This window comes from Theropithecus gelada, chromosome 20, assembly GCF_003255815.1.
Source record: "Theropithecus gelada isolate Dixy chromosome 20, Tgel_1.0, whole genome shotgun sequence".
Lineage (NCBI taxonomy): Eukaryota > Metazoa > Chordata > Mammalia > Primates > Cercopithecidae > Theropithecus > Theropithecus gelada.
In genome coordinates, this window is record NC_037688.1 from 31,167,496 (window position 1) to 31,191,799 (window position 24,304).

General features: G+C 45.8%; 1 protein-coding gene across 1 annotated transcript in view; it reads left to right on the forward strand.

Moving 5' to 3' along the window:
* Positions 1-24,304, forward strand: part of HYDIN (HYDIN, axonemal central pair apparatus protein) — a 421,369-nt gene that overhangs the window by 291,347 nt on the left and 105,718 nt on the right. Inside the window, exons 44-48 of the mRNA XM_025370321.1 lie at positions 260-443; positions 3,309-3,450; positions 5,898-6,060; positions 17,059-17,685; positions 19,843-20,061. Coding sequence (XP_025226106.1) covers positions 260-443; positions 3,309-3,450; positions 5,898-6,060; positions 17,059-17,685; positions 19,843-20,061 — 1,335 coding nt within the window. The remainder of the gene's footprint in view (positions 1-259; positions 444-3,308; positions 3,451-5,897; positions 6,061-17,058; positions 17,686-19,842; positions 20,062-24,304) is intronic.

The window sequence follows — 24,304 nt, forward strand, 5'->3', positions numbered from 1 at the left end:
TTGTGCCACTGCACTCCAGCCTGGGCGCTGGAGTGACCGAGGGAGACTGTGTCTCAAAAAAAAAAAAGACTGACTGATTAAACACTTTTATTCTTCTCTTTTATTTTATGATAGCACCTTGGATTTAGCAAGCAGAAAGGCATGGTGCTTGCATCGGGGCCAAGTAGGTCTGCAGAACCCTTTGCAGCCCCCGTAAAAGCATAAACAGAACAAATGAGGTTGTGGCCATAGTAACTGTCTTTGCTGTCTCTGGTTTCAGCTGAGTGACTGCTACCGAGGAGTGGTGTTTGATGGCCTCGACACCCTCTTTGCTCGGAATGCCGCGGCTGCCCTCCTCTGCCTGCTGAAGGCCATTGGCAGCCGGGAGCATATATACGTTCTCAACATGGCCCAGGATTATGCAACCATGAAGGCCCAGGAGAAAGCCAAAAAGGAGCAAGAAGGCAAGGCCTCCCACCTTCCCACTGGGCTTAAATGAAACTTTGACATTTGCTATTCCATTGGCGCCTCACCTCTGCCCTGTAAGGTGGCCAGGAGTTTGTATTTCTGCTTTGCTGGGAGGGAACTGGGACTCATGTGGCTAGTTGGGAGGTTCTGTGATGAACACTCTGCTGACAGCAGGTGCATTCTTGCTTCCCTCCCATCACACTGTACCCCTCCATGGTTTCTGCAATTACAGCCATTACAGATCCTGACTGAAGCAACTGATTTCCTTGTTGGTTTTGTTTAAGCCAATTGTGCATTTCTTATAAAACTCACAGTGCTTTTACACCTTAGCCTGCTGCACACCAGGCACTGTAGCAGACATTTTGTATACTTTGGGGCATTTAATCCTCACAATTACCCTGTGAATCTTGTCCCCATTTTATAGAAAAGGAGAATATAGCTCAGAGATAGCAAAAGTCTTGTGTCAAATCACATTGCCAATTAGTAGGAGAACCGGGTCCTTTTAATTCTAAACCCGTTGCTTTTCCTATCATTATACCAATGGCCTGGGAAAAAATTTAATAACCGAAAGATTTGCTTGAAAGATAGGTACACACGCATACAAGTAATGTTAGCTTAAGTTCCCAATGTAGTCAGAAGCAGCTCCAGCAAATCTTGGTCCCCCAGGGCAGGGGTTGAGGGACAGAGGTGGGTGGCGCTGTCCACGGGAGTCAGAGCCCCACCTCCTGGGAGCCTCAGCTCCAGCCACACGACTACCCTTCCTTACTCGGGCTTGCTGCTCCCTTCTAGCACAATCTACTCAATTCATAATGCTTTTCCAATTAAGGAAATACTTACAAACACTGAGCTGTCTCAGTCCTTGAACAGAATTCAAAGTCAGCTTCCTTATAGTCTCATCCTGAGAAAAATCTGGAGCAGTGACCAGGCATCCCTCAGCCGTCATCCAGCCTCCAGCTGCACAGTTTTCCAGAAAGCTCATTTCTCCATACTGATCCACTTGAAAATAATTACCACTTTTCCTTTTCCCACTTATCTTCAGAATGAAATTTCTCCCAGTTAAATTGCGGGCTCCTCTCCCCTAAATCATCTGAATTGAAATGTCCTAATATGGCATACGGTCACCCTATTAATACATTAAAATCTCATGCTTATTGAACATCTATGAACACGCCAGGCACTGGGGAAAGCACTTTACATGATAGCTTATTTCATCTCTACAGCGGCCTTATGTTACTATTCTTGTCTGTGATTATCCCTTGATAAGTGGCAGGGAAGGAACTCAAATGCAGGTGTCTGAGTCCACAGCTCAAACTTGCAAGGATGATGGTGAGAATGCTGTGCTAGGGAGGTGTGAGGAAGAAGCTGGTGCCTTTGTCCTAAGTGTCAATCACATGCCTGGACCTGGAATCTGTAGGGCCACAAAGGGGATTCCCCTTGGTGTGCAAATGGCCCTGTCACCATGAGCCCATTAGTGGCATATGCTCATAATGAGTCAAGTCCGTGGGTGGTATATGAGTCTTCTATCATAGTTGTGACAAATGATCGCTGTCTGAGTCTGTTCAGACTGCCATAACAAAATTTCATAGATTGGGTCGCTTATCAACAGCAGACATTTATTTCTCACAGTTCTGGAGGCTGGCAAGTCCAAGATCAAGGCACCAACAGAAACAGTGTCTGGCGAGGTCACCTTCTGGTCACAGAAAGCATCTCACTAAGTCCTGAAACAAGCTCCCTCAGGCCTCTTATAAGGCCACTAATCCCAGCCATGAGGACTCTATTCTTGTGACCTAGTCACGTCCCTAAGGCCCTTCTTAATACCATCTCCTTGGGGAATTCAGTTTCAACATGGGAATTTCAAGGGGACACAAACATTTACACCATAGCAACCACAAACTTGGTTACTTAACACAACACAGAAATTTATTGTCTTACACTTCCGGGGTCAGAAGTCCTAACATCTTTCCCTGCCACTTATTAAGGGATAATCACAGATAAGAATGATAACTCCTCCCTTATAGGGCTGTTGTGGAGATTAAATAAGCGATCATGTAAAGTGCCTTCCCCAGTGCCCAGCATGTTCATATATGTTCAACAAACATGAGATTTTAATATAATAGTAGTATGACTGTATGCTATCTTAGGACATTTCAAATGCAGATGATTTAGGGGAGAAGAGCCCACAATTTAACCAGGAGAAATTTCATTCCAAAGATCATGGGGAAAATGTGAAGTGGTAATTATCTTCAAGTGGATCATTATGGAGAAATGAACTTTCTGGAAAACTAGGCAGCTGGAGGCTGGATGACTGCTGAGGGATGCCTAGTCATTGCTCCGGATTTTTCTCAGCAGGGCCACATTCCTTTTTTGGCTGTCGGGTAGCCCCTTTTTCTTGTCTTTTCTGGCTTCTAGAGGCCTCCTGCACTCCTTGGCTCCTGGCCCCTTCCTTGCAGCCCTCTGACCCCTGCTCCTACTATTCACATCATCACCATCTCTGACTGACTCTCCTGCCTCCCTCGAAAGGACCCTTATAATTAGACTGGGCCCCCCAAGATAATCGGCCCACCTCAAGATCCTTAATTTAATCACATCTGCAGAGTCCCTCTGCTATGGAAGACAACACAGTCACAGGTTCTGAGTAATCTGATATGGGCATCTTTGGAGGCCACTGTTCAGCCACCTGCAGACAGAACCCAAATGTGGAAGTGCTTTCATGAAGGGACCCCACACCCCCGCAACCAGGGAGGAGGCAGACCAGGCGCCACACCAGCTGCCCCACACTAAGACCCTCCTTCACCTGCTTAGGCTGCTAGCGAGAGTGGGAAGGACTTTTCCTCACCTTCCCGTCTCTGTGGTCCTCACAGAACGCAAGCACAAGGAAGCTCTTGAGAAAGAGAAGGAGCGTCTCCAAAACATGGATGAGGAAGAATATGATGCCCTGACCGAGGAGGAGAAACTGACATTCAATCAGGGGATTCAGCAGGCGCTCCGGGAGCGGAAGAAGAGGTCAGGGCCAAGGGCTGGCCAGAGCAGAAGCCATTCCCCTGGGACCGTCCCCACAGAGTGACCAGGACTGGGGTGTGAGCCCAAGCCATCTTCCAGGGGGGAAGCAGTAGCTGCAGAAAGCCCTGGAAGGTGACCTGCAAGGAGCAGAAAGACACATCCCGCCCATCCAGGGTGCTGGCTGCTGTACCATTCAGGGTTTCTCCCACTGTCCTTACTTCCCACTGGAGGCCATTTGAGACCAGGCTGTAATGTCACGGGCGGCCCTGGGAGAGGGGCCACTGGCCTTTGCACTGCCCTGGGGCCCCTGCTGACCCTCCTGACCAGCACCCCCAGGTGTGGATTATCAGCCTCTGTGCTCTCTGCCTCGGTGCTTCAGTGTCCACAGCTGGTGATCCAGGGTCCACTCTCCTGACCTGGCATAGTGACTGCTCCCCAAATCTCAGCCCTTCCTCCCCCTGCCTGGGTCCCCTTCTTGGCCTTGGGTGGTGCCGCCCATTCCCCGAGGTCTAACTGCCATGGGAAAGATCCTCGGCCTGGGCAGATCCTCGATCCTGGGACCGTGGGCAGGCTCACAAGCCAACACCCTCAGCCACTTTCTGTACCCCTCAGCGGGAACCTCACAGAAACCACTCGATCCCTGCATGCCTCCTAGTGCCCAGGATACTTAGGACTATCTCAGAGGGACGGGGACAGTGGATCATGTGAACTTTCTGCCCTCAGATCTTCAAAGATTGCAGGGATGGGGTGGGGGGTAGTGGTTCTATTGCCTACCTCCTCCCTAGGATTTCAGGCACTGGAGGTACAGAGCCTAGATACCCACCTACTATTTACCCACTTCTCTCCTCTCCTCCAGCTCCACACTTCTCCCACTGACCTGAAACAGCTTTTGCCCTCCCTGCCCCTACAGTACGTCCTAATCTTTTTTTTTTTTTTGAGATGGACTCTCGCTCTGTCATCCAGGCTGGAGTGCCTCCATCACACCTCAAGTTGCGCAATCTCAGTTCACTGCAACCTCCACCTCCTGGGTTCAAGCAATTCTCCTGCCTCACACCACCATGCCCGGCTAATTTTGTTGTATTTTTTGTAAAGACAGGTTTTCGTCATGTTGGCCAGGCTGGTCTCAAACTCCTGGGCTCAAGTGATCTGCCTGCTTCAACCTCCCAATGTGCTGATATTACAGGCGTGAGCCACAGCGCCCAGCCGGATGTGCCCTAATCTTTCTGCAGCATGGTCCACTATAGAAATGCCCAGTCCTCCAGACTTACAGAAAGCCTTGCTTTGAGACTTTAGAAAAAACTCCTCTTTTTCACCAGGGCTGTTGCTTTCAGACATTCATCTCATGGTGGACCTGGAAAATGCAAATTTGAGTCTCAAAGTGCAGCAACAATGTGTTTGTGTCACACCACACACACACACACACACACACACACCCCACATGAAGTAAATGAGTTTGCTTCAGTGGGCAGAGAGCCATGGCAACCGGAAACAATTAGGAATTCCTGGATGAAAACAGCTGGGTTAACTATTTTCAGAAGTGCTATTCCCTCACTTGTTTGTGCTTGGTGCTTGGCTTTGGTCCACTCTCTGCTGTCAGCAGCAGGGGCAGGAGCAGCTGAATGACAGCAGAAAGAGAAAGAGGGTGGAGGAGGGGAACACGGCTTTCAGACTATGCACCATGGCTTTAAGCTAGCCACCATAGACACTGCTTTGAAAATACTGTTTCGGACTGGGTGCAGTGGCTCATGCCTATAATCTCAGCACTTTGGGAGGCCAAGGTAGGAGGATCACCTGAGGTCAGGAGTTCGAGACCAGCCTGGCCAACATGGCGAAACCCCGTCTCTACTAAAAATACAAAAGTTACCTGGGCATGTTGGTACACACCTGTAATCCCAGCTACTCAGAAGGCTTAGGCAGGAGAATTGCTTGAACCCGGGAGGCAGAGGTGGCAGTGAGCTGATTGCACCACTGCACTCCAGCCTGGGTGACAGAGCAAGACTCTGTCAAAAAAAAAAAAAAAAAATGTCTTATTGTCTGAACAGCAAACATGTTCAGCTATGGGAGGCAAGCCTCATCTGCACTAATACCAGAACAATCTTTGAAAGTTGCTTTTTTTAAGTGCTAATATCGTGCTTATTTTCAGCCTTTTTCTCACTGTCCTATGAGAGGAGATTGGACTCGAAATACAGATTAATGGAGAATTCCTCCTAGTTGATTTTCAGTGAATCAGAGTCTTGCTGAATGACCATTCAAACATAGATGGGAGTCATTTTTTCTTTCTTTCCTTCTCTTCCTTTCTCCTTTCCTTCCACTTATCCAGCTTACTTTGTTCTTTCTTTTTATGCTCAAGAAAGCTCTGCCCAATGTCCCTCCCCCTGGAAGTCCCAGGCAGCGGAGGGGTGAGGCATGGGGCCCCTGAACTATTTTTTTCTCTGCCTGGTTTGATGAAGGGAGCAGGAGAGGCTGGCAAAGGAAATGCAAGAAAAGAAGCTACAGCAGGAGCTGGAGCGACAAAGGGAAGAGGATGAGCTGAAACGGAAGGTCAAAAAAGGAAAGCAGGGACCCATTAAGGAGGAGCCCCCGCCGAAGAAATCTCAAGCAGCAAACAAGCAGGTAACAACCCTCACTTGCTCCTCGCCAGGAGACCGAAGCGGAAGGCAGCCTGGTGCATTCCCCTTCCAGGAAATTAACCTGATCATGTTGGGATCATGTGGTGGGACAGAAGGCAGGAGGAAAGGGACCAATGCTTGTTGAATGCTGATTGTATGTGAGCCTGCGTCATACATAATCGTGTCGCCCTGTGAGGTTCAGAGATGGGAAGACACAGATCCAGGACCTCACCCAGTTGGGTCTGGCCACAGCCCTTGCTCCTTCCACCACCCCCTGCAGGACCCAGGATGGTGCCGAATAGGCTAATATTCAAGATGTGTTCCCAGGAAGCCCCAAAGCCAATGAGCCCATGTGTCCAATCAGGAGCATACCCTTGGCGACCGTCAAGGAAGATGCTTCGGCATGAGCTTATCCTCACAGGCAAGTGCCAGCAGTTTGTCGGCCTGCCAAGCATAGCAGTCGCCTCCCTGCCCCCGTGGCACTGGAAGAGCAGAGTGGCTAAAGGAGCCCCCACAGTGGTGATCCTGGCTGAGGGCTGTGACCAGCTGGTGTGGCAGCCACGAGTCCTGAGGGTGAAGCTATAACCCGTCTCCGGACAGGGTAAAGGCTGGCCCAAGTTGGTGAGTGAAAGTGATAGTGGCTGGGCAGACATAAGGGCAGAGAAATTGGTGTGCAGGGGTCTCAACCAGGGAAAGCTCAGGAAGGAGCAGGATCTAAGCACACAGAACTAGGCACAGATTTGGGATGCCTGATACTGACCTGAAGGAAATCGATGACATCTCAGGCTGAGAACAAAAAGGGGTCCCTAAGAGAAAATTACCAGGACTGATCCCTGCCTCTCCTAGGTAATTTTGTACGTGAAGCCAGGAGGGAGAATTTGAGTACCTGTGTGTTTCAGCCATTATTTTTACCATTAAACAAAGTCAATTTCTTATGTGGCATAAGTTCAGGATAATCTATGCAGAAGTTATCTTCCCAAGTTTGCTTTTAAAAGACACCATTTCATTCATCATTAAAAGAAAGACTATTTGCAGCACAATTAACCTCAAATTATACCCACTGACTCCATCACTGGTGTCTCCATCTGGAATCTGTTGAAACTTTTAAGTAGGAGCATTTTCCTATTTAAAAAGTAGTAGATTTTCCTATTTTACTCTCAGTTCAAGTTGCTATCACCTGAGCACCCCTCCCCCAGCCCCTGACCCCAGACCCCACTACTGGATTCAGGGCAGGTACTTTTGCATGTGCTTTGTTGACCTTGGATGAGGTGATGAGGACCTTATCACGGTCATCCATTTGGAAACAGGCTTGTGTATCATTTGAGCTTAGCACAAAACATAATCAATCATGTTCCCTGGGGGGACTTCTTGAGACTCTTGGACTAATGTGGTTGTCTGGTCTGAAAACACTCAAGCTCAAGAAAAACTGCTGAGACTAGATGTGTTCTCAGGAAGTGAAAGAAAATTCCAGGGCGAGTGCCAAGGTGAAAGGGAAGGACTAAAGACCTTCCTGCTTCCTCATCAAAAGGATTGCTCTGTGTCTTAAACCGTCAGCACACCTCCCTGCTCTGGCTTCAGCTCTTCTCACAGCCTTTAAAGATGTTCTCAAGAATCACCCACCTTTAAAATGAAAAAAAAAAAAAAAACTTCCTTCAACCCTGGTGCCCCCGACGAGCACCCCTTTTCTCTCGTTCCCTTCATACTTGTCCCCACTTGCTGGCTTTGCCTCCTCACCCCTCATTCCTGCCTCCCCCTTTCCTACCCTGATTCCTGTCTCCACCACTCCCTCGAATCCAAGGCTCCAGCCTCTCCATTTCCAGATCTAATGGGCATGGGTCAGGCCTTGACTTGCTTGATGTCCTCCTACATGAGCTTCACACTGTGGATCATACCCTCCTTGGATCGCTCTTCTTTCCTAGCATCCTGGTCCACCCTTTCTGGCTTTCCTCCTTCTCCCTGACTTCTTTCTGGACCCACCTCAACCCATCCTTAGTCACTCTGCAGGTTTCCAGCCTCAACCTTTGTCTCTTCCTGCTCGGTCTAAGGCTGACCCCCATCCCATGCGTTACTTCATGTTTACCTGATCGTACATAATGGGTTGGAGGAAGAGGAGGGGGGTAGGAAAAGCTTGCAAATTCCAAAGCAAAGTGAAGGGCATTCCAGGCAGAGGGACGGCCCAAAAGAGGGAGGAGAGAAAGGCAGGAGCCACATGAAAAAGCTAAACTAATGTTTAACAACTAACAGCTACGGTGTACTGAATTCCTGCTCTGTGACACTCCCTTCTGGGAACTCTGAATAGATCCCATCACCTTCTACCTCCAGTGTCGACAATACCTGCTGAGGGAGACATGATCATCACCATCATTTTGGAGATGAGGAAGCTGGAATGCAGCACAGTTCAGCGATGCACCCAAGGTCACGTGGCCAGAAGGCAGTTGGGGCAGGCCCAATTTGTCCAACTCCAAAGCAGGCACTCTTTTCCCTGGTTCTTGCACTGCCTCCCAAGCCCTTAGTCCATCCACGGCTCCTGACACTTCTTCAGGTTGTCCCTCGGACACTGGTAACTCAACGCAGCCCACACCAAGCTCATCATCTATGCTGCCTTCCTCCCGGACCTCTTCCTGGCCCTATATTCCTCCCCAACCCTTCTTCTAGTTCCCAGGCCCAATTCCCAGAGTCACCCTGACTCTGCTGCTTCTGCACCTTCAATCCCATGACCAACCAGGAGCCCTGTGAGGGAGTCCCCCTCCTAAATCGTTCCCAGACTAGGGCTCTCCTTTCTTCCCCTGTCCCCAGCTGTCTCACCCATCTTTGCTGTGGTACTGTGTAACCACATGGTAGTTCCATCGTCACACCCCCTGGTCTTCTGGTTCTGGAAACAGGATGAAGAAGGGGACACAGTTTGCAGAAACATAAAAGTGTATTTTTCTGTTTTTCTTGCTTGTTGCCAAATTAGTTTAATATCCATGGGAAGGAAATCATAGTGGAGAGACCAAAAGTGTCTCACTTAGAGCTGAATCTTTGCACACATCCATGCTTATTTCCTTAGGCTACATTTCTAAACATGTCATTCCGGGGTTGAAAGGTGTGTATTTTACCCCCAACCTCACAGGCTATAGGTTTTAGCATTCCTTGTAATCCTTGCTGATTAGATTCGATGGGTGAACAACTGATTATTTTTATTGCTTGGATTTGCATTTCTTGAATTGTTAGTGAGGTGAACCTTTAAAAAAAAAAAAAAAATGCTGGTTGGTCACTGAACTCCTCTTCAGGATTTTATTTAAACATCCCAGCAAGCCCTTCTCTGGCCACTCTATTTAAAATTGAATAAGACAAAAGCAAAAACAAAACAAACAAACACCAACAACAAAAAAAAAAAGCCCACTTCTTAGCCCCTTCCCTGTCTCTTAGCACTCATCACCATCTCACATACCATAGGTTTTTATGTGGTTTTGTCTGCCTACCTGCCCCTGCAAAATATAAGCCTCATGAAGGCTGAGGCTTTTGTCTGTTTTGATCACTTAATGAGTCTCCCACCTGGCGGAAAGGTGCTCAAAAATATTTGTTTTGTGTGTGGATATGTTTTTATTTATTTTTTATTTCTTTATTTTTTGAGACAGAATCTTGCTCTATCATCCAAACTGGAGTGCAGTGGCTTGATCTTGGCTCACTGCAACCTCCGCTTCCTGGCTTCAAGCGATTCTCCTGCCTCAGCCTCCCAAGTAACTGGGATTATAGGCGCCCGCCACCACTCCCGGCTAATTTTTATATTTTTAGTAGAGACAGGGTTTCGCCATGTTGGCCAGGCTGGTCTCAAACTCCTGACCTCAGGTCATCTACCCACCTCAGCCTCCCAAAGTGCTGGAATTACAGGTGTGAGCCACTGTGCCTGGCCAATCATTTTTATTTCTTTTGTGGATTGTTTTAATCTTTTTTTTTTTTTTTTTTTTTTTTTTTTTTGATACAAGTCTCACTCTGTCACCCAGGCTGGAGTGCAGTGGCGCAATCTCAGCTCACTGCAACCTCCACCTCCTGGGTTCAAGCGCTTCTCCTGTCTCAGCTTCCTGAGTAGCTGGGATTACAGGCACCCACCACCATGTCCGGCTAATTTTTGTATTTTTAGTAGAGACAGGATTTCACAATGTTGGCCAGATTAGTCTTGAACTCCTAACCTCATGTGATCCATCCACCTTGGCCTCCCAAAGTGCTAGGATTACAGGCATGAGCCACCGCACCGGCCTGTTTTTACCTTTCTAATCAGATTTCCTTCCATCTAATAGCCTACTGCTCTTTAACTGTTTATCCTATAAAATGAAATCTGCTGGTGATTCTGATTTTCTCTATATCAGCTTTTCAAATCTGAATATGCATGCAAATCACCCAGGGATCCTGTTAATATGCAGAGAGGTTCCAATTCAGTAGGTCTGGGCTGGGGCATGAGACTATTTCTAACAAGTCCCAGGTCACATTCATGCTGCTGGCTCTTAGGTCACACTCTGAGTAGCAAGGCTCTAAGTAGTTGCCTAGCAGCCAACACTAACGTTAGCAAAAGCATAGTCTCAAGTGGATATATCGTCAGGAATCTTTAAACTGCAAGAAATAGAAGACTCAATTCAGGCCATCTGTGGTGGTGTGCACCTATAGTCCCAGCTACTCAGGAGGCTGAGACAGGAGGATTGCATGAGCTCAGGAGTTCGAATCCAGCCTGGACAACACAGCAAGATCCTGTCTTTTTTTTTTTTTTTTTTTTTTAAGGAAGAAAGAAAGACAGAAAACCCAATTCCAAAAATGTTTAAAAAAAAATTTATTTGCTCACATATATGAAAATTCATGGCTTGTTCCTTCCTGAATTCTTACTTCAGATACTGTATTTTTTACTTTTAAAATTTCCGCTTGGTTCTTTTTAAATTTTTCAATTTATCTGCTTGGATTTCCTTCTGCCGTACTGATCATAGTTATAACAGCTGCATATAGTTCTTGTCTGACAGTTCTTCCATCTGAGTCACCTCGGGGTTGGCATAGTTGACTGTCTTTTCCTTTGAGAATTTGTCAGAGTTTCCTGACTCTTCATATAACAAGTAATTTTGTATCACATCCTGCAATTTTTGGATGTTATGTTGCAGACTCTGTATTGTATTATAATTCTCCGAAGAATGTTGATGCTTTAGGTTTAACAGACAATTAGCTTGGTTGAATCAAGTTTTGGTCTTTTGCATCTGCAGCGGGTCAGTGACTAAGATGTCCGTTCCATTCTTTAAACCTTAATCACAAATTGTTTTCAGTTTGCCCCCCACACACATAGTTCAAGAGTCAGCCAGCCAGAGATTTAGGCTGCTGATACAGAAAATTTGGGGTTCCTCTTCTCTGGCTCTCTCTCCTTTCCGGGGTTTCCTCTTCACTCTCTGGAGGCTCTGAATGTTCCAGGACTTCTTTCTGTGGCCCCTCTAGAATGAAGATTGGTGGGCTTTTCTTTTTTTTTCTTTCTTTTTTTTTTTTTTTTTTTTTTTGAGACAGAGTTTTGCTTAGTCGCCTAGACTGGAATGCAATGGCGCGATCTTGGCTCACTGCAACCTCTGCCTCCCAGGTTCAAACCATTCTCCTGCCTCAGCCTCCCGAGTAGCTGGGACTACAGACATGCACCACCATGCCTGGCTAATTTTCGTATTTTTTAGGAGAGACAGAGTTTCGCTATGTTGGCCAGGATGGTGTTGAACTCCTGACCTCAGGTGACCCTCCCACCTTGGCCTCTGAAAGTGCTGGGATGACAGGCGTGCCGGCCCGGTTGGTGGGTTTTTCCATTGTGGTGTGGCCACCAGCCACTACCACTGCCATGACTATCTTCAGTGTAAAGCCACAAAAAAAGAGGAAAAGGATTCACTTTATACAACTCTCTTATTCCAAGTTTCAACAGCCCCTTTAAAAACTGCCTAATTTGTTTTTAGTCTCTAGAGTTCTCAGGGAGTTATGTTTCTATTTTATTCAGTCTGTAGCTGTTAAGTATGGGACAATCAGTTTGCTGGTTGTTCATTCCCACGCAGGAAAACTATAAACCCCCATGCAGAGTTCTTTGCCTGCATCTCTTGGCTCACCTGTGCTGGTTCTGGTCTCTCACTGATGCCCTCCACGTGAGAGACCCCGAAAGTTCTGGCTTAGACTCGCCCAGATCCAAACCCAGCTGGAAAGGAGTGCTTCGTTAAACACCATGTTGGCCACAGTGCTGGCTTTCACTCTCACTGGAGAGTGCCGTGTGCCTGTTCTGAACCAGTCCCCTTGGCCAGGGGGATGCCATTCTGTGACTGGTCAGTTCTGAATCACCTGCTTACTCCTGGAAGAAGAGGTATTGCACAGAGCAAGAATCAAGGATGGGAAAATAAAGGGATGTTGGACAAGAAAAAAAAATCACAGAACCAGCTATAATGGGAGACAGGACAGGAAGTGAGAAATATACCTGACAGTCTGGAAACTCAAAGATTAATCTGTGAAGCTATGAATTTGTCATATATCCTCTGGGCCAAAGTTTCCTTATCTCATCCCTTGATGATCTCTAAGTTCCCTTCCTGCTCCAGTCTTCTCTGTCCTCTTGAAAAGCCTGTTATCTCTTAAATTTTTGTTTCAAAAATCTAACCAAAAAAGTGCACTTCAACTACATCTGATTCTGCTTGTTGTTGTTGTTGTTTTGTTTTGTTTTTTCAGTTGGAGTTTCGCTCTTCTCACCCAGGCTGGAGTGCAGTGGCACAATCTCTGCTCACGCAACCTCTGCCTCCCCGGTTCAAGCGATTCTCCTGCCTCAGCCTCCCAAGTAGCTGGGATTACAGGCGTGTGCCACCACACTCAGCTAATTTTTGTATTTTTAGTAGAGACAAGGTTTCACCATGTTGGTCAGCCTGGTCTTGAACTCCTGACCTCAGGTGATCCACCTGCCTTGGCCTCCCAAAATGCTGGGATTACAGGCATGAGCCAACGCACCCAACCAAAATAATCCTGTTTTAAACAAATTAATGATGATTTCTCACTGTAGAAGAAGAAAGCCTTGCATTTGGCCATCGTCCTTGTTTCTCCTCTGAACTTTCCTTTGCTTCCTTCTTTCTTTTTTCTGTCCAAAATCTTCCTTTCTACCCTCCAGCTCAATCTTAAACCCAATTCCATCCCTCTCAACTTGCCTTCCTCCCTCAAATAAGCCCTTGCCAGCCATCATTTCTTACTTCAAATCTATAAAAGCAAATTTCTCCCAAATGTTATTCATTAAAAAGAAAGTTTACCTTTATGTTTATATTTTGGATCAATGGTTTCTTTTGTATTGGCTGTTGTTTACTAAAGTACAATTGAACAAAGCCTAGTGGAAATTTGATCCATGTAATCACTTGACTAAATAGTGTGTTAATAGACTAGGAAGGGTCTTATTTTCTTCAGCCACCACCTTCAAGTATTTCTGTTGAAGATACAAGAGTCTTAGAATAACCTCATTTAACCACATTTACCCTCTTTTTTTTTTTTTTTTTTTTTTTTTTTTTAGGCAGGGTCTCACTACATCACCCAGGCTGGAGTGCTTGGCGTGGACACCACTCACTGCAGCCTTGATCTCTCCCAGGCTCAGGTGATCCTCCCACCTCAGCCTCCCGAGTAGCTGGGACTACAGGGGTGCACCACCATATCTGGCTAATTTTTTTGTAGAAATGTGATTTTGCCATGTTGCCCAAGCTGTTCTCAGACTCCTGGGCTCAAGCAATCCACTCGCCCCGGCCTCCCAAAGTGCTACCCTCTTCTAAATTATATGCTAATGTTGTTATGTATTTGAATTCTCACTATATATTTTTAATGCAGAAACATTATTGTTATTGATTAAAACAATCAATTTGCATTTATTTTTACCTAAATGCCCATTTATCAATATTTATCAATATGCATTTCTCAGCACCCTCCTAAACAATCTTTAACTCCTTTCTACATCTCTTGTATCTGTTTTCTTTTACCTAAAGAACATTCCTGGGTGTTGTGTTTTGTTTTTTTAGGTACAGGTTCTTTGGCAACAAATTACTCAAGTTTTGCTTGTCCAAAATGTCTTTACTTCACCTTGATTTTTAAAGGGTGTTTTTTTCTAGGCAGGCCTCTAGGTTGCCAGCCATTTTTCTTCAGCACTTTGATATTATTTTTCTATCTTTGTCTTCCATGTGGCTGTTGAGATGTTGTCTATCAGCATGATTGTGCTCCTTCCGTGTTAGCCGTGATGCAGGGCAGGTGAGCCCCACAGTGGGGCTTAGCCCGGAGGGTTCTTGGCTTTGCCCAGGAAAGTATTCAAGGGCACGCTGGAGGTGAAAGAAAACAGCTTTATTGAAGAGGCAGTGTGACAGTTCTGTGACTGCTCCTGCCCAGCAGGGCTACCCTGTAGGCAAAGAGTAGCAGCTCAAGACAGTTTACAGTCATATTTATACCCACTTTTAATTGCATGCAGATGAAGGGGCAGAATATGCAGAAATTTGTAGAGAAGAAGTCTTTTGGGTCATTGAGTCATGGCCATGAAAGGGGTGGTAACTCCTGAGTGTTGCCATGGCAATGATATATTGACATGGCACACTGGTGGGCGTGTCTGATTGGAAAGCTGTTTCCACCCCCACCCTGTTTTAGCGAGTCCTCAATCTGGTCCAGCGTCTGAGCCCCGCCTCCTACCTCTTTCTGACTCTAACTGCCTTTAAGATGTTTCTCTTTGTCTTTAAGGTCTCAACACCTTCAGGATGTCATGTCTTCATTCAGTAATTTACTGTGATTTGCCTAGGTGTTGTTTTCTTTGTATTTTACTACTTGGGGTTTATAGTGATTCTTGAATATGTGGGTTGGGAACCATTAGCTACTAACTCTTCCAGATTTCTTCTCCTCCATTCTTTCTCTCCTCTCCGTCTGGGATTCCGATCATAAATATACTAGGCCTTTTTGCAAACCTTTCACAGTAATACATGTCTGTTGTGCTTTTTCTGTGTTCTACATACTTTTGTGCTCTCTTTATACTGAATATTTTCTTCTGACATATTGTCTAGTTCGCTGTCTTTTTTTCAGTGAGGTCTAACCTGCTATTCAAACTTCCTTTCAGTTTTTCATTTTGTTTTTGTATTAAAAAGCCATTAATTCTTTTCTTACTGTTTCTAGTTCTCTTCAAAATTCTCACTTCTCAATCGTGTTTTAATTTCCTCAGCAGATTAAGTATGTTTTAAAGTCCTTGTCTTATAGAGCCATGCATAGATCCTCAGCAGTCTGGTCTCCTGTCTGTCTTTTGCTCTTGCTTTATGGTCACATGATCTTATCTCTTTAGGTGCCAAGTATTTTTTTAAAGATAGGGGTCTTGCTTGCCCAAGCTGGTCTAGAACTGCTGGCCTCAAGCAATCCTTCCATCTCAGCCTCCCAAAGTGCTGAGATTACAGGCATGAGCCACCATGCCCAACCCAGGTTTTTATCAAGGGCCAGCTACTGAACGGAAAAAACGTTCTGAGGCTCTGGAAAATGTTGTCTCCCTCCAGAGAGAATCACTGTTTGCTGCTGGCAGTCAGCTAGGCTAGGAGCACTAGAAATCTTGATTCAATCAGGATTGAGATCATTTTAAACTGAACTTCAGTCCCTGGGAGGGCGGGGCTATTTCAGGTTGACCTTTTTTTTTCTCTTTTTCCTTTTCTTTTTCCCACTGTTATTTGAAGTACAGGGGTACATGTGCAGGATGTGCAGGTTTGTTACATAGGTAAACATGTGCCACCATGGTTTGCTGCACAGATCATCTCATCACCTAGATGTTAAGCCCAGCGTTCATTAACTATTCTTCCTGATGCTCTCCCTCCTCCTGCCCCCCAACCCCTGACAGACCCCAGTGTGTATTGTCCCCCGACCCATGTGTCCATGTGTCCTCATCATTCATCTCCCACTTATAAGGGAGAACACTTATTATTTGGTTTTCTGTTCCTGCGTTAGTTTGCTGAGGATAATGGCCTTCCAGCTCCATCCATGTCTCTCTCTGCAAAGGACAGGTTGACCCTTATTCCTAAGATGGAACCTTTCAGAGACCTAACCCAAAGGCCAGGGGATTTACCAGGACCTCCTTTCCTTGGCAGGCCTGGAGTCTAATTTTTGAACCCCAGCCCCATGAGTCATGCTGGCCTGAACTTAGAGAGAAGAGCTAGACCTGGGAAGGGAGACAGTGGGCTGCACTGCAGATAACGGTCACTAGACTGGAATGGACTTTGCATAATATCATCAAAGAGTGACCCAGAAAACGATGGCACCTACCCGAGGATTTCATCCAGGGGAGGAGAAAATCAGAGCCCACAAAGCAAGTTTAAAAGTGCAGCAAGAAAAAGAATAAAGTTGGTTTCTCTATGCCCAGTGCATTAAATAAATACATATTTTAAAAGCCTGAGGTGCGGCCAGATTCTAAACCCCCATTTGTTCCCAACAATATCCATTGTATACAATACGTGTGTGGTTTTAATAACTGCAAAAGGACTGTTGTAAGCTTTTTACATGCATTCACACATTTTATCTTCAGGAGTCCTCTGGAGTAGGTATTAATATTGCTATCTCCATTATACAGATGAGGCAGAGAGAGGCCAATTCCTCTCCCAGGGTCACAGCTACCAAGCAGTGCAGCTGGGATTGGACCACTACACGCTATGGCCTATCCCAGGGCACCTGAGGCAGGTGCAGATGGCTTGCATCTGTTAGTCTTTTCCCCTTGATCCTGCAGAACAGCAGCTCTCAACCAGGAGTACACATCAAAGACACTCTGCACCTTTTCCAAAATGCACAATGCCAGGACCCAGCCAGATCTCGAACAGAGAAGGACCATGGAATGGATATTTAGATAAAAACCCCCAAGATGATTCCCAGGCACAACCTTAGCATGCAGGAGGTGCCCGGGTCCTCAGAGGCCTTCTCAAGAAACAAAATGTCTTTTTGCTCCTCCTCATGCAATTTACTACCCCATAAAAAACTGTTTGACGCATCTTTTCTGTGTCATGCCTTCTAGGTTCCTCCATTCACCAAAGTGGATGTCAAGATGGAGACAATTGAAAGGAAAATATCTGTTAGGGAACCAACAGTGTCTGAGAAGGAAGAGCTAAATAAGAAGAAAAGGAACATGGGTGATGTCAGCATGCTTGGGCTTCCTCTTGTCCAGGACCAAGAGGACAGTGAAGGGGACGTCTCAAAGGACCCCGACAAGCAACTGGCCCAGAGGTTTAAAGCCTATGAGTTGACACTGAAGGATGTCCAGAACATCCTCATGTACTGGGACCGGAAGCAAGGAGTCCAGCTGCCTCCCGCAGGGATGGAGGAAGCGGCCCATGAGCCCGACGACCAGCGCCAGGTCCCCTCGGGTGGGCGCAGGGGCCGTAAGGACCGGGAGAGGGAGCGCCTGGAGAAGGAGCGCACGGAGAAGGAGCGCCTGGAGAGGGAGAAGGCAGAGCGGGAGCGCCTGGAGAAGCTGCGAGCCCTGGAGGAGCGGAGTGACTGGGAGGGGGAAGGGGAGGAGGACCACGAAGGGAAAAAGGAGAAGGACCTGGGTGTGCCCTTCCTTAACATCCAGACACCAGACTTTGAAGGCTTGAACTGGAAGCAGGCCTTAGAGAGTGACAAGCTTCCCAAAGGAGAGCAGGTAAGGACTCTCCTCCAGGGTGGGGAGGTCACAAGTCAGGCAGCAGGCACTGTGCTAAGATCATCAGGGGTACTTCTCCCTACCCGAAACCCATATCCCCTCAACTGCATTCATTCTCATGCCCCCTCGGAATTAAGACAATAATGACTAAAGGACCTTTCCTACTTGGCAAGAGAAAATTCGTAGGAGATGTCACACATCTAAATTAGTCCATCCAAGCTTATGGAAAGCCACCTGTAACAGTTGATTTTTAATATTAATAATATGGGTGCTACAGAGTGACAAGGCAGGTGAGGCTTTGTGGTGAAGCAGGAGACCCATCCACTCCAAAGTCTTCCCACTACCTCCCACAGTGACAGAAATTATCCTATAAGACAGCTCTTCGTTCCTGTAAACAAAAGTATTGTGTATCCAAAAGCCACCTTTGCTAGCAGTTTGGAGGAGAGGCTTATTATAGCCTTTTCTCCAGGGACAGGTTTTTTCTGTAAAGGATGAGAAAGTAAGTATTTTAGGCTACAGGTGATACTGCTTCTATCACAACTGCTCCACTCAGCCTTCAGCGGGTAAAAGTGACCACCAGCAACATGTAACTGAATGGGCATGGCCGTGTTCCAATTCAAGTTTATTTAGAAAAAGTAGCAGGCCAGATTCAGCCAGGGCACCATAGTTTGCTGCCTTCTGGTTTCATCCATGACAAACTAGATGCAGCGTTTTTTTTTTTTTTTTTTAGATGGAGTCTCGTTCTGTTGCCCAGGCTGGAGTGCAGTAGTGCAATCTCAGCTCACTGCAACCTCCGCTTCCCGTGTTCAAGTGATTCTCCTGCCTCAGCCTCCTAAGTAGCTGGGACGATAGGCATGCACCAGCACACCCAGCTAACTTTTTTGTATCTTTAGTAGAGACAGGGTTTCACTATGTTGGTCAGGCTGGTCTTAAACTTCTGACCTCAAATGGTCAGCCTCACCCTCCCAAAGTGCTGGGATTACAGGCGTGAGTCAACTTTTAAAAGTAGAGACTAGAGCCTGGGAGGAATATGTGGCAGGTCAGGGATGACGGGAGGATCAGAGTCATCCCTGCGAACCATGTGACTTCCATGTGCTGCGACCCACAGTAGAAGCCTTGCCACAGTGGTCCCGGGTGGCACCAAAGGCGGGAAGGACTGCTGGGGGACATGCAACACCAGCTCTACGCCCTTACCAGTTTCACCTCAGGCCAGCCTTAGCTAAGGAATTGTGATTTTTTTTTCCTCCAGAAATGTTTTTTTTTTAGAAAAGGACTATAACAAGAACATCTTGCCTTGTTTTATACTTTCCACCTTCCAAATCATAGGTTAGACTGCCGTTTGAAGAGCTCCCTGGCTCTGGTAATTCAACAATTGCTACAAATCATTCATGCCTTTCCCCGTAGAGGTTCTGAATCCTGGGAGTTAACTCGGCTGCATATTAGTCAGGAAATGCCTTTAGCTCCTTGACACACAGGATGAGAAGCACAGGATTGCATGGAGATATTTAGTTACTTGCTGGGCCTAACAGGCCCAGTGGTCCACAGGCTGGGCCCTCAGGTGGGCTGTAACCTTTACTGTTGTGATAATGGCTGTTAGTCTAGAGGTAACATGCTTGTTCTGAGGCAGGAAGTGACTGTTAAATTTCCAAACCATTTGCTCTGGAAATTGCTCATTCATTATATACGAGAGCAGAATGGGAAAATGCTGGAGGAATAAATGTTTTCTCTCTCAGGTTATCTTTCACTTCTCTCTTCATTCCCATTCTCTACCCTAGTCCCAGAACCTTTGCTTTATTATTTTCTTTGCTGCATTTGACTTGCTCCCATCCCAACTTTCTTTCACCCTTGGAAGGAAGGAACATTTAACGCAAAAAGAAAAATTAACATGGAATCTGCAAATAGGTGGAACAACTCTATACTTTAGACATTAGAATGTTAAGAGCTGGCCTCTTCATATTAAACAGAGATTTATTGATTGCCTGCTATGTGCTTGGCTGTGTGCCATATCCACCTGCTAACCGTCCTAATGGAGTTTACAGTCCAGTTGCAAAGGCAGACAATTAAACAATTGCCATAAAGTGTAACAAAGGCTATGGTAAGAGAGGAAGAGAGGCATAGGGTTTTGCACAGGAAATTCACAATGGGCCTTTCCTTTAGATCCTAGACATCTTGGGTCTGGGATCCTCCGGACCACCCATCCCGCCTCCTGCCTTATTCTCAATCGTCTCCTACCCTGTGAAGCGGCCGCCTTTGACCATGACAGACGACCTGGAGCATTTTGTGTTTGTGATCCCACCATCCGAAGAGATATCTCTGGATGAAAAAAAAGAAATGGAAATAGAATCAGACCTTTTGGCTGCCACAAACACTACAAAGGTAACACATGAGCAGTTTATTCTCCTAAACTGCAGTTTATTCTCCTAGTCCTTGGCAGGACTTCAGCGGGCAGGGAGAGAAGGTCACCCCACACCAGACCAAAAATGGAGCCTGGCATGAGGTGTTCTGTTCACTGAGTTATTTTCCCTCGACTTGTTGGGGATCCTCCCTGAAAACCTCATGTGAGTGTCCCTGAACTGCACCTTTCCTGGCTCTGACTTGTCCTGCCTCCTAAGAGGAAACTGACAGTGATTGATTCTCACCTAACAGCCTTTGCAGTCCCGTGGGAGGGTTTAGGGAACTTGTCTAGTTACTCTGCAGCACATCCACAATAAAAAAAATAAGCAAAACTAGCATTCTTAAAAAGATATCTAATCTTTTTTAAAACGTAAAAATATGTTTTGAAGCTAAGGTGATTGCACAGTGTGTAAGAATATAAGAATCAACACATACAAGTTAAGGGGACACGTGCCACTACAGAAAGGATAAATTATTAAAGAAATTAGGATAGGAAGATTGGATGTTTGGGGTAAAAGTCATTGTTTATGTCCTAGCCTGACACAATATAGTGAAATACATTCCAGCTGGATTAAAATTAAATAATCAAAATAAAATTGTGCAGAAATAGAAGAATATATATGCAATTAATAGAATAAATCACAAGAAAAATAAATTTGACCAATAATATGCAGAAAGTGTATATTTAAAATTATAGAAGGTTTTTTTATTCCCAGAGGAGAAGGGTGGCCCACAATTTGAATCTCTGCACACAGCCTTCTACAAACCATGCACATCAGCAAAGAGAGCTCGTAACTTCACCTATAAGTCCTGCTTACACGTAAACTGGGGACAGAGACTACCCCAAACCTCAGTTTACAAGTAAGTAGGAAATCAACATCTGAGATCAGTTGCATTGGTGGGCATGCCTCACCCGAGCAGAAAGTCCCTGGTGAAATTTCAAATTAAAAAGATAAAGAAGAAAAAATTGCTGTCAACCCCTTATTTTGAAAATCAGCCAGCTGGGCACTTTGGCTCATGCCTGTAATCCCCACACTTTGGGAGGCTGAGGTGGGCAGATTGCTTGAGCCCAGATGTTTGAGACCATCCTGGGAATATGGTGAAACCCCATCTCTACAAAAAATACAAAAATTAGCCAGGCATGGTGGCACGCACCTGTAGTCACAGCTACTCAGGAGGCTGAGGTGGGAGGATTGCTTGAGCCCTAGGGGAAGAGTTGTAGTGAGCCGAGATGGCACCACTGCACTCCAGCCTGGACAATAAAGTGAGATCCTGTCTCAAAAGCAAAAGAAAAGAAAGATTGAAGGAAGGGAAGAGAGAGAGGGGAAAGAAAGGAAAAGAGAAAAGAAAAAAGGAGAAAGGAAAGAAAAGAAAGAAAAGAGAAAAGAAAAGAGGGAGGGAGAGAGAAGAAGGAGAAGGAGAAGAGAAGAGAAGACAAGAGAAGAGAAGAGAGAAAAGAAAGGAAAAGAAAAGAGAAAAGAAAAGAAAAAGAAATGGCACTGTAAGAATGCTCAGAATAATTCCGACTATAGGGTATTTTGTAAGAACACAAATCTGGTCTCTCTAAAACGGCAATGTGATTGAGGGGAGGGCAGGAGAGTCTAGATTACAAGATACTAAAGAAACATAACAGATCATGGCGGATGGGAGGCAGGACTAGATTGCAACTCCAACTTGGATGGACAGAGCAGCGTGTCTCGCATTGTGAATTTTAGCTTCAGAACAACTGCAGGAATAAATCAAGAAACCTGAAGGGACCCGCAGACCCTCTGAAGCAAGCAGATTGCTCCTGCAGGACCCAGGAGACACCTCGAATACTGTGAGTGCCCAAACTGTAGAAGTGGGAAAGGAAGCTCCTCCACCCCTGGTTTCCCACCAGGGAAACTGAAGGTCTAGTTTACAGGAGAAGATTCCAACCTTACCTGGAGCTGAGTCAATTTAGAGAACTGAGTGAAATACAGGGTTAGAGGAAGCAGCAGGAAAGGCCCTGGGAGCTCCCTAGGTCCCCAAGCAGGCCATTCCTGTCTGGCATCACAGGGATGCTTCAGGAGGACGGCCACAGGCCCAGGGAAAATGCCACAGGGAAAAGGAAGTCTCCAGCTGAACTTTGTAACAATTTGAACTGGATAAGAAGCCTCCTGGGCAGGACTCTGGGGAGGGCACAAATCCAGCATGCAGACTCTACAGGCAGGGGAAGAACTAAAGCCATACTTGCTTTCACAGCTGGGAGGTAGGTGGCCTGGGGCAAGTTCTCAGCCCTGCTCACCCACTGCCTGGAAACAGACTCAATGCTATTATTGGTGGGGGCACGGTGGGAGTAAGACCAGCCCTTTGGATTGCATGGGAGCTGGGTGAGGCCTGTACCTGCTGGCTTTTGCCCACTTCCCTGACAACCTGCATGACTCAGCAGCAGGAGCCATAATCCTCCTAAGTACATAACTCCATTGATCTAGGAACCTCACCCCTATCCCCCACAGCAGCCGCAGCAAGACCAGCCCAAGGAGAGTCTGAGCTCAGACATGCCTAGCCCTGTCCCCAACTGATGGTCCTTCCCTACCCACCCGGGTACCTGAATACAAAGGGCATATATTCTTGGGAGTTCTAGGGCCCCACTCACCACTGGTTCCTCTCCAAATTACCACAGCTAATGCTCTCTGGAAAGTGCCACTTCCTGTCAGGAGGCCAACCAGCACAGAAATAGAGCATTAAACCACCAAAGCTAAGAATCCTCACAGAGCCCATTTCACTCCCCTGCCACCTCTGCCAGAACAGGTGCTGGTGTCCATGGCTGAGAGACCCATAGATGGTTCACATCACAGGACTCTGTGCAGACAACCCCTAGCACCAGCCCAGAGCCCGGTAGACTTGCTGGGTGGCTGGACTCAGAAGAGAGATAACCATCAGTACAGCTCAGCTCTCAGGAAGCCACATCCATAGGAAAGGAGGGAGCATACTACATCAAGGGAGCACCCTGTGGGTCAAAAGAATCTGAACAACAGCCTTCAGCCATATTTCCCTCTGACAGAGCCTACCCAAATGAGAAGGAGCCAGAAAATGAACTCTGATAATATGACAAAACAAAGCCCTTTAATAGCCCCCAAAATCACAGTAACTCACTAGCAATGGATTCAAACTAAGAAGAAATCCCTGAGTTACCTGAAAAAGAATTCAGGAGATTAGTTATTAATCAGAGAGGCACCAGAGAAAGGTGAAGCCCAGTTCAAGGAAATCCAAAAAATGATAGAAGAAGTGAAGGGAGAAATATTCAATGAAATACATAGCATAAATAAAAAACAATCAAAACTTCAGGAAATTTTGGACATACTTAGAGAAATGCAAAATGCTCTGGAAAGTCTTAACAATAGAATTGAACAAGTAGAAGAAAGAAATTCAGAGCTCAAAGACAAGTTCTTCAAATTAACCCAATCCAACAAAGACTAAGAAAAAAGAATAAGAAAATATGAACAAAGCCTCCAGGAAGTCTGGGATTATGTTAAATGACCAAACCTAAGAATAATCAGTGTTCCTGAGGAAGAAGAGAAATCTAAAAGTTTGGTAAACATATTTGGGGGAATAATCGAGGAAAATTTCCCCAGCCTTGCTAGAGACCTAGACATCCAAATACAAGAAGCACAAAGAACACCTGGGAAATTCATCACAGAAAGATCATCACCTAGGCACATTGTTATCAGGTTATTTAAAGTCAAGACGAAGGAAAGAATCTTAAGAGCTGTGAGACAAAAGCAACAGGTAATTAATAAAAGAAAACCTATCAGATTAACAGCAGATTTCTCAGCAGAAACCCTACAAGCTAGAAGGGATTGGTGCCCTATCTTCAGGCTCCTCATATAGAACAACTATCAGCCAAGAATTTTGTATCTAGCAAAATGAAGCATCGTATATGAAGGAAAGAGACAGTCTTTTTCAGACAAATGCTGAGAGAATTCACCACTACCAAGCCAGCACTCTAAGAACTGCTAAAAGGAGCTCTAAATCTTGAAACAAATCCTGGAAACACATCAAAACAGAACCTCTTTAAAGCATAATTCTCACAGGACCTATAAAACAAAAATACAATTAAAAAACGAAAAAGCAAAAAACCAAGGTACACAGGCAACAAATAGCACAATTAATGGAACCTCACATCTCAATACTAACATTGGATGTAAATGCCTAAATGCTTTACTTTTTTTTTTTTTTTTTTTTTTTTTTTTTTTTTTTTTTT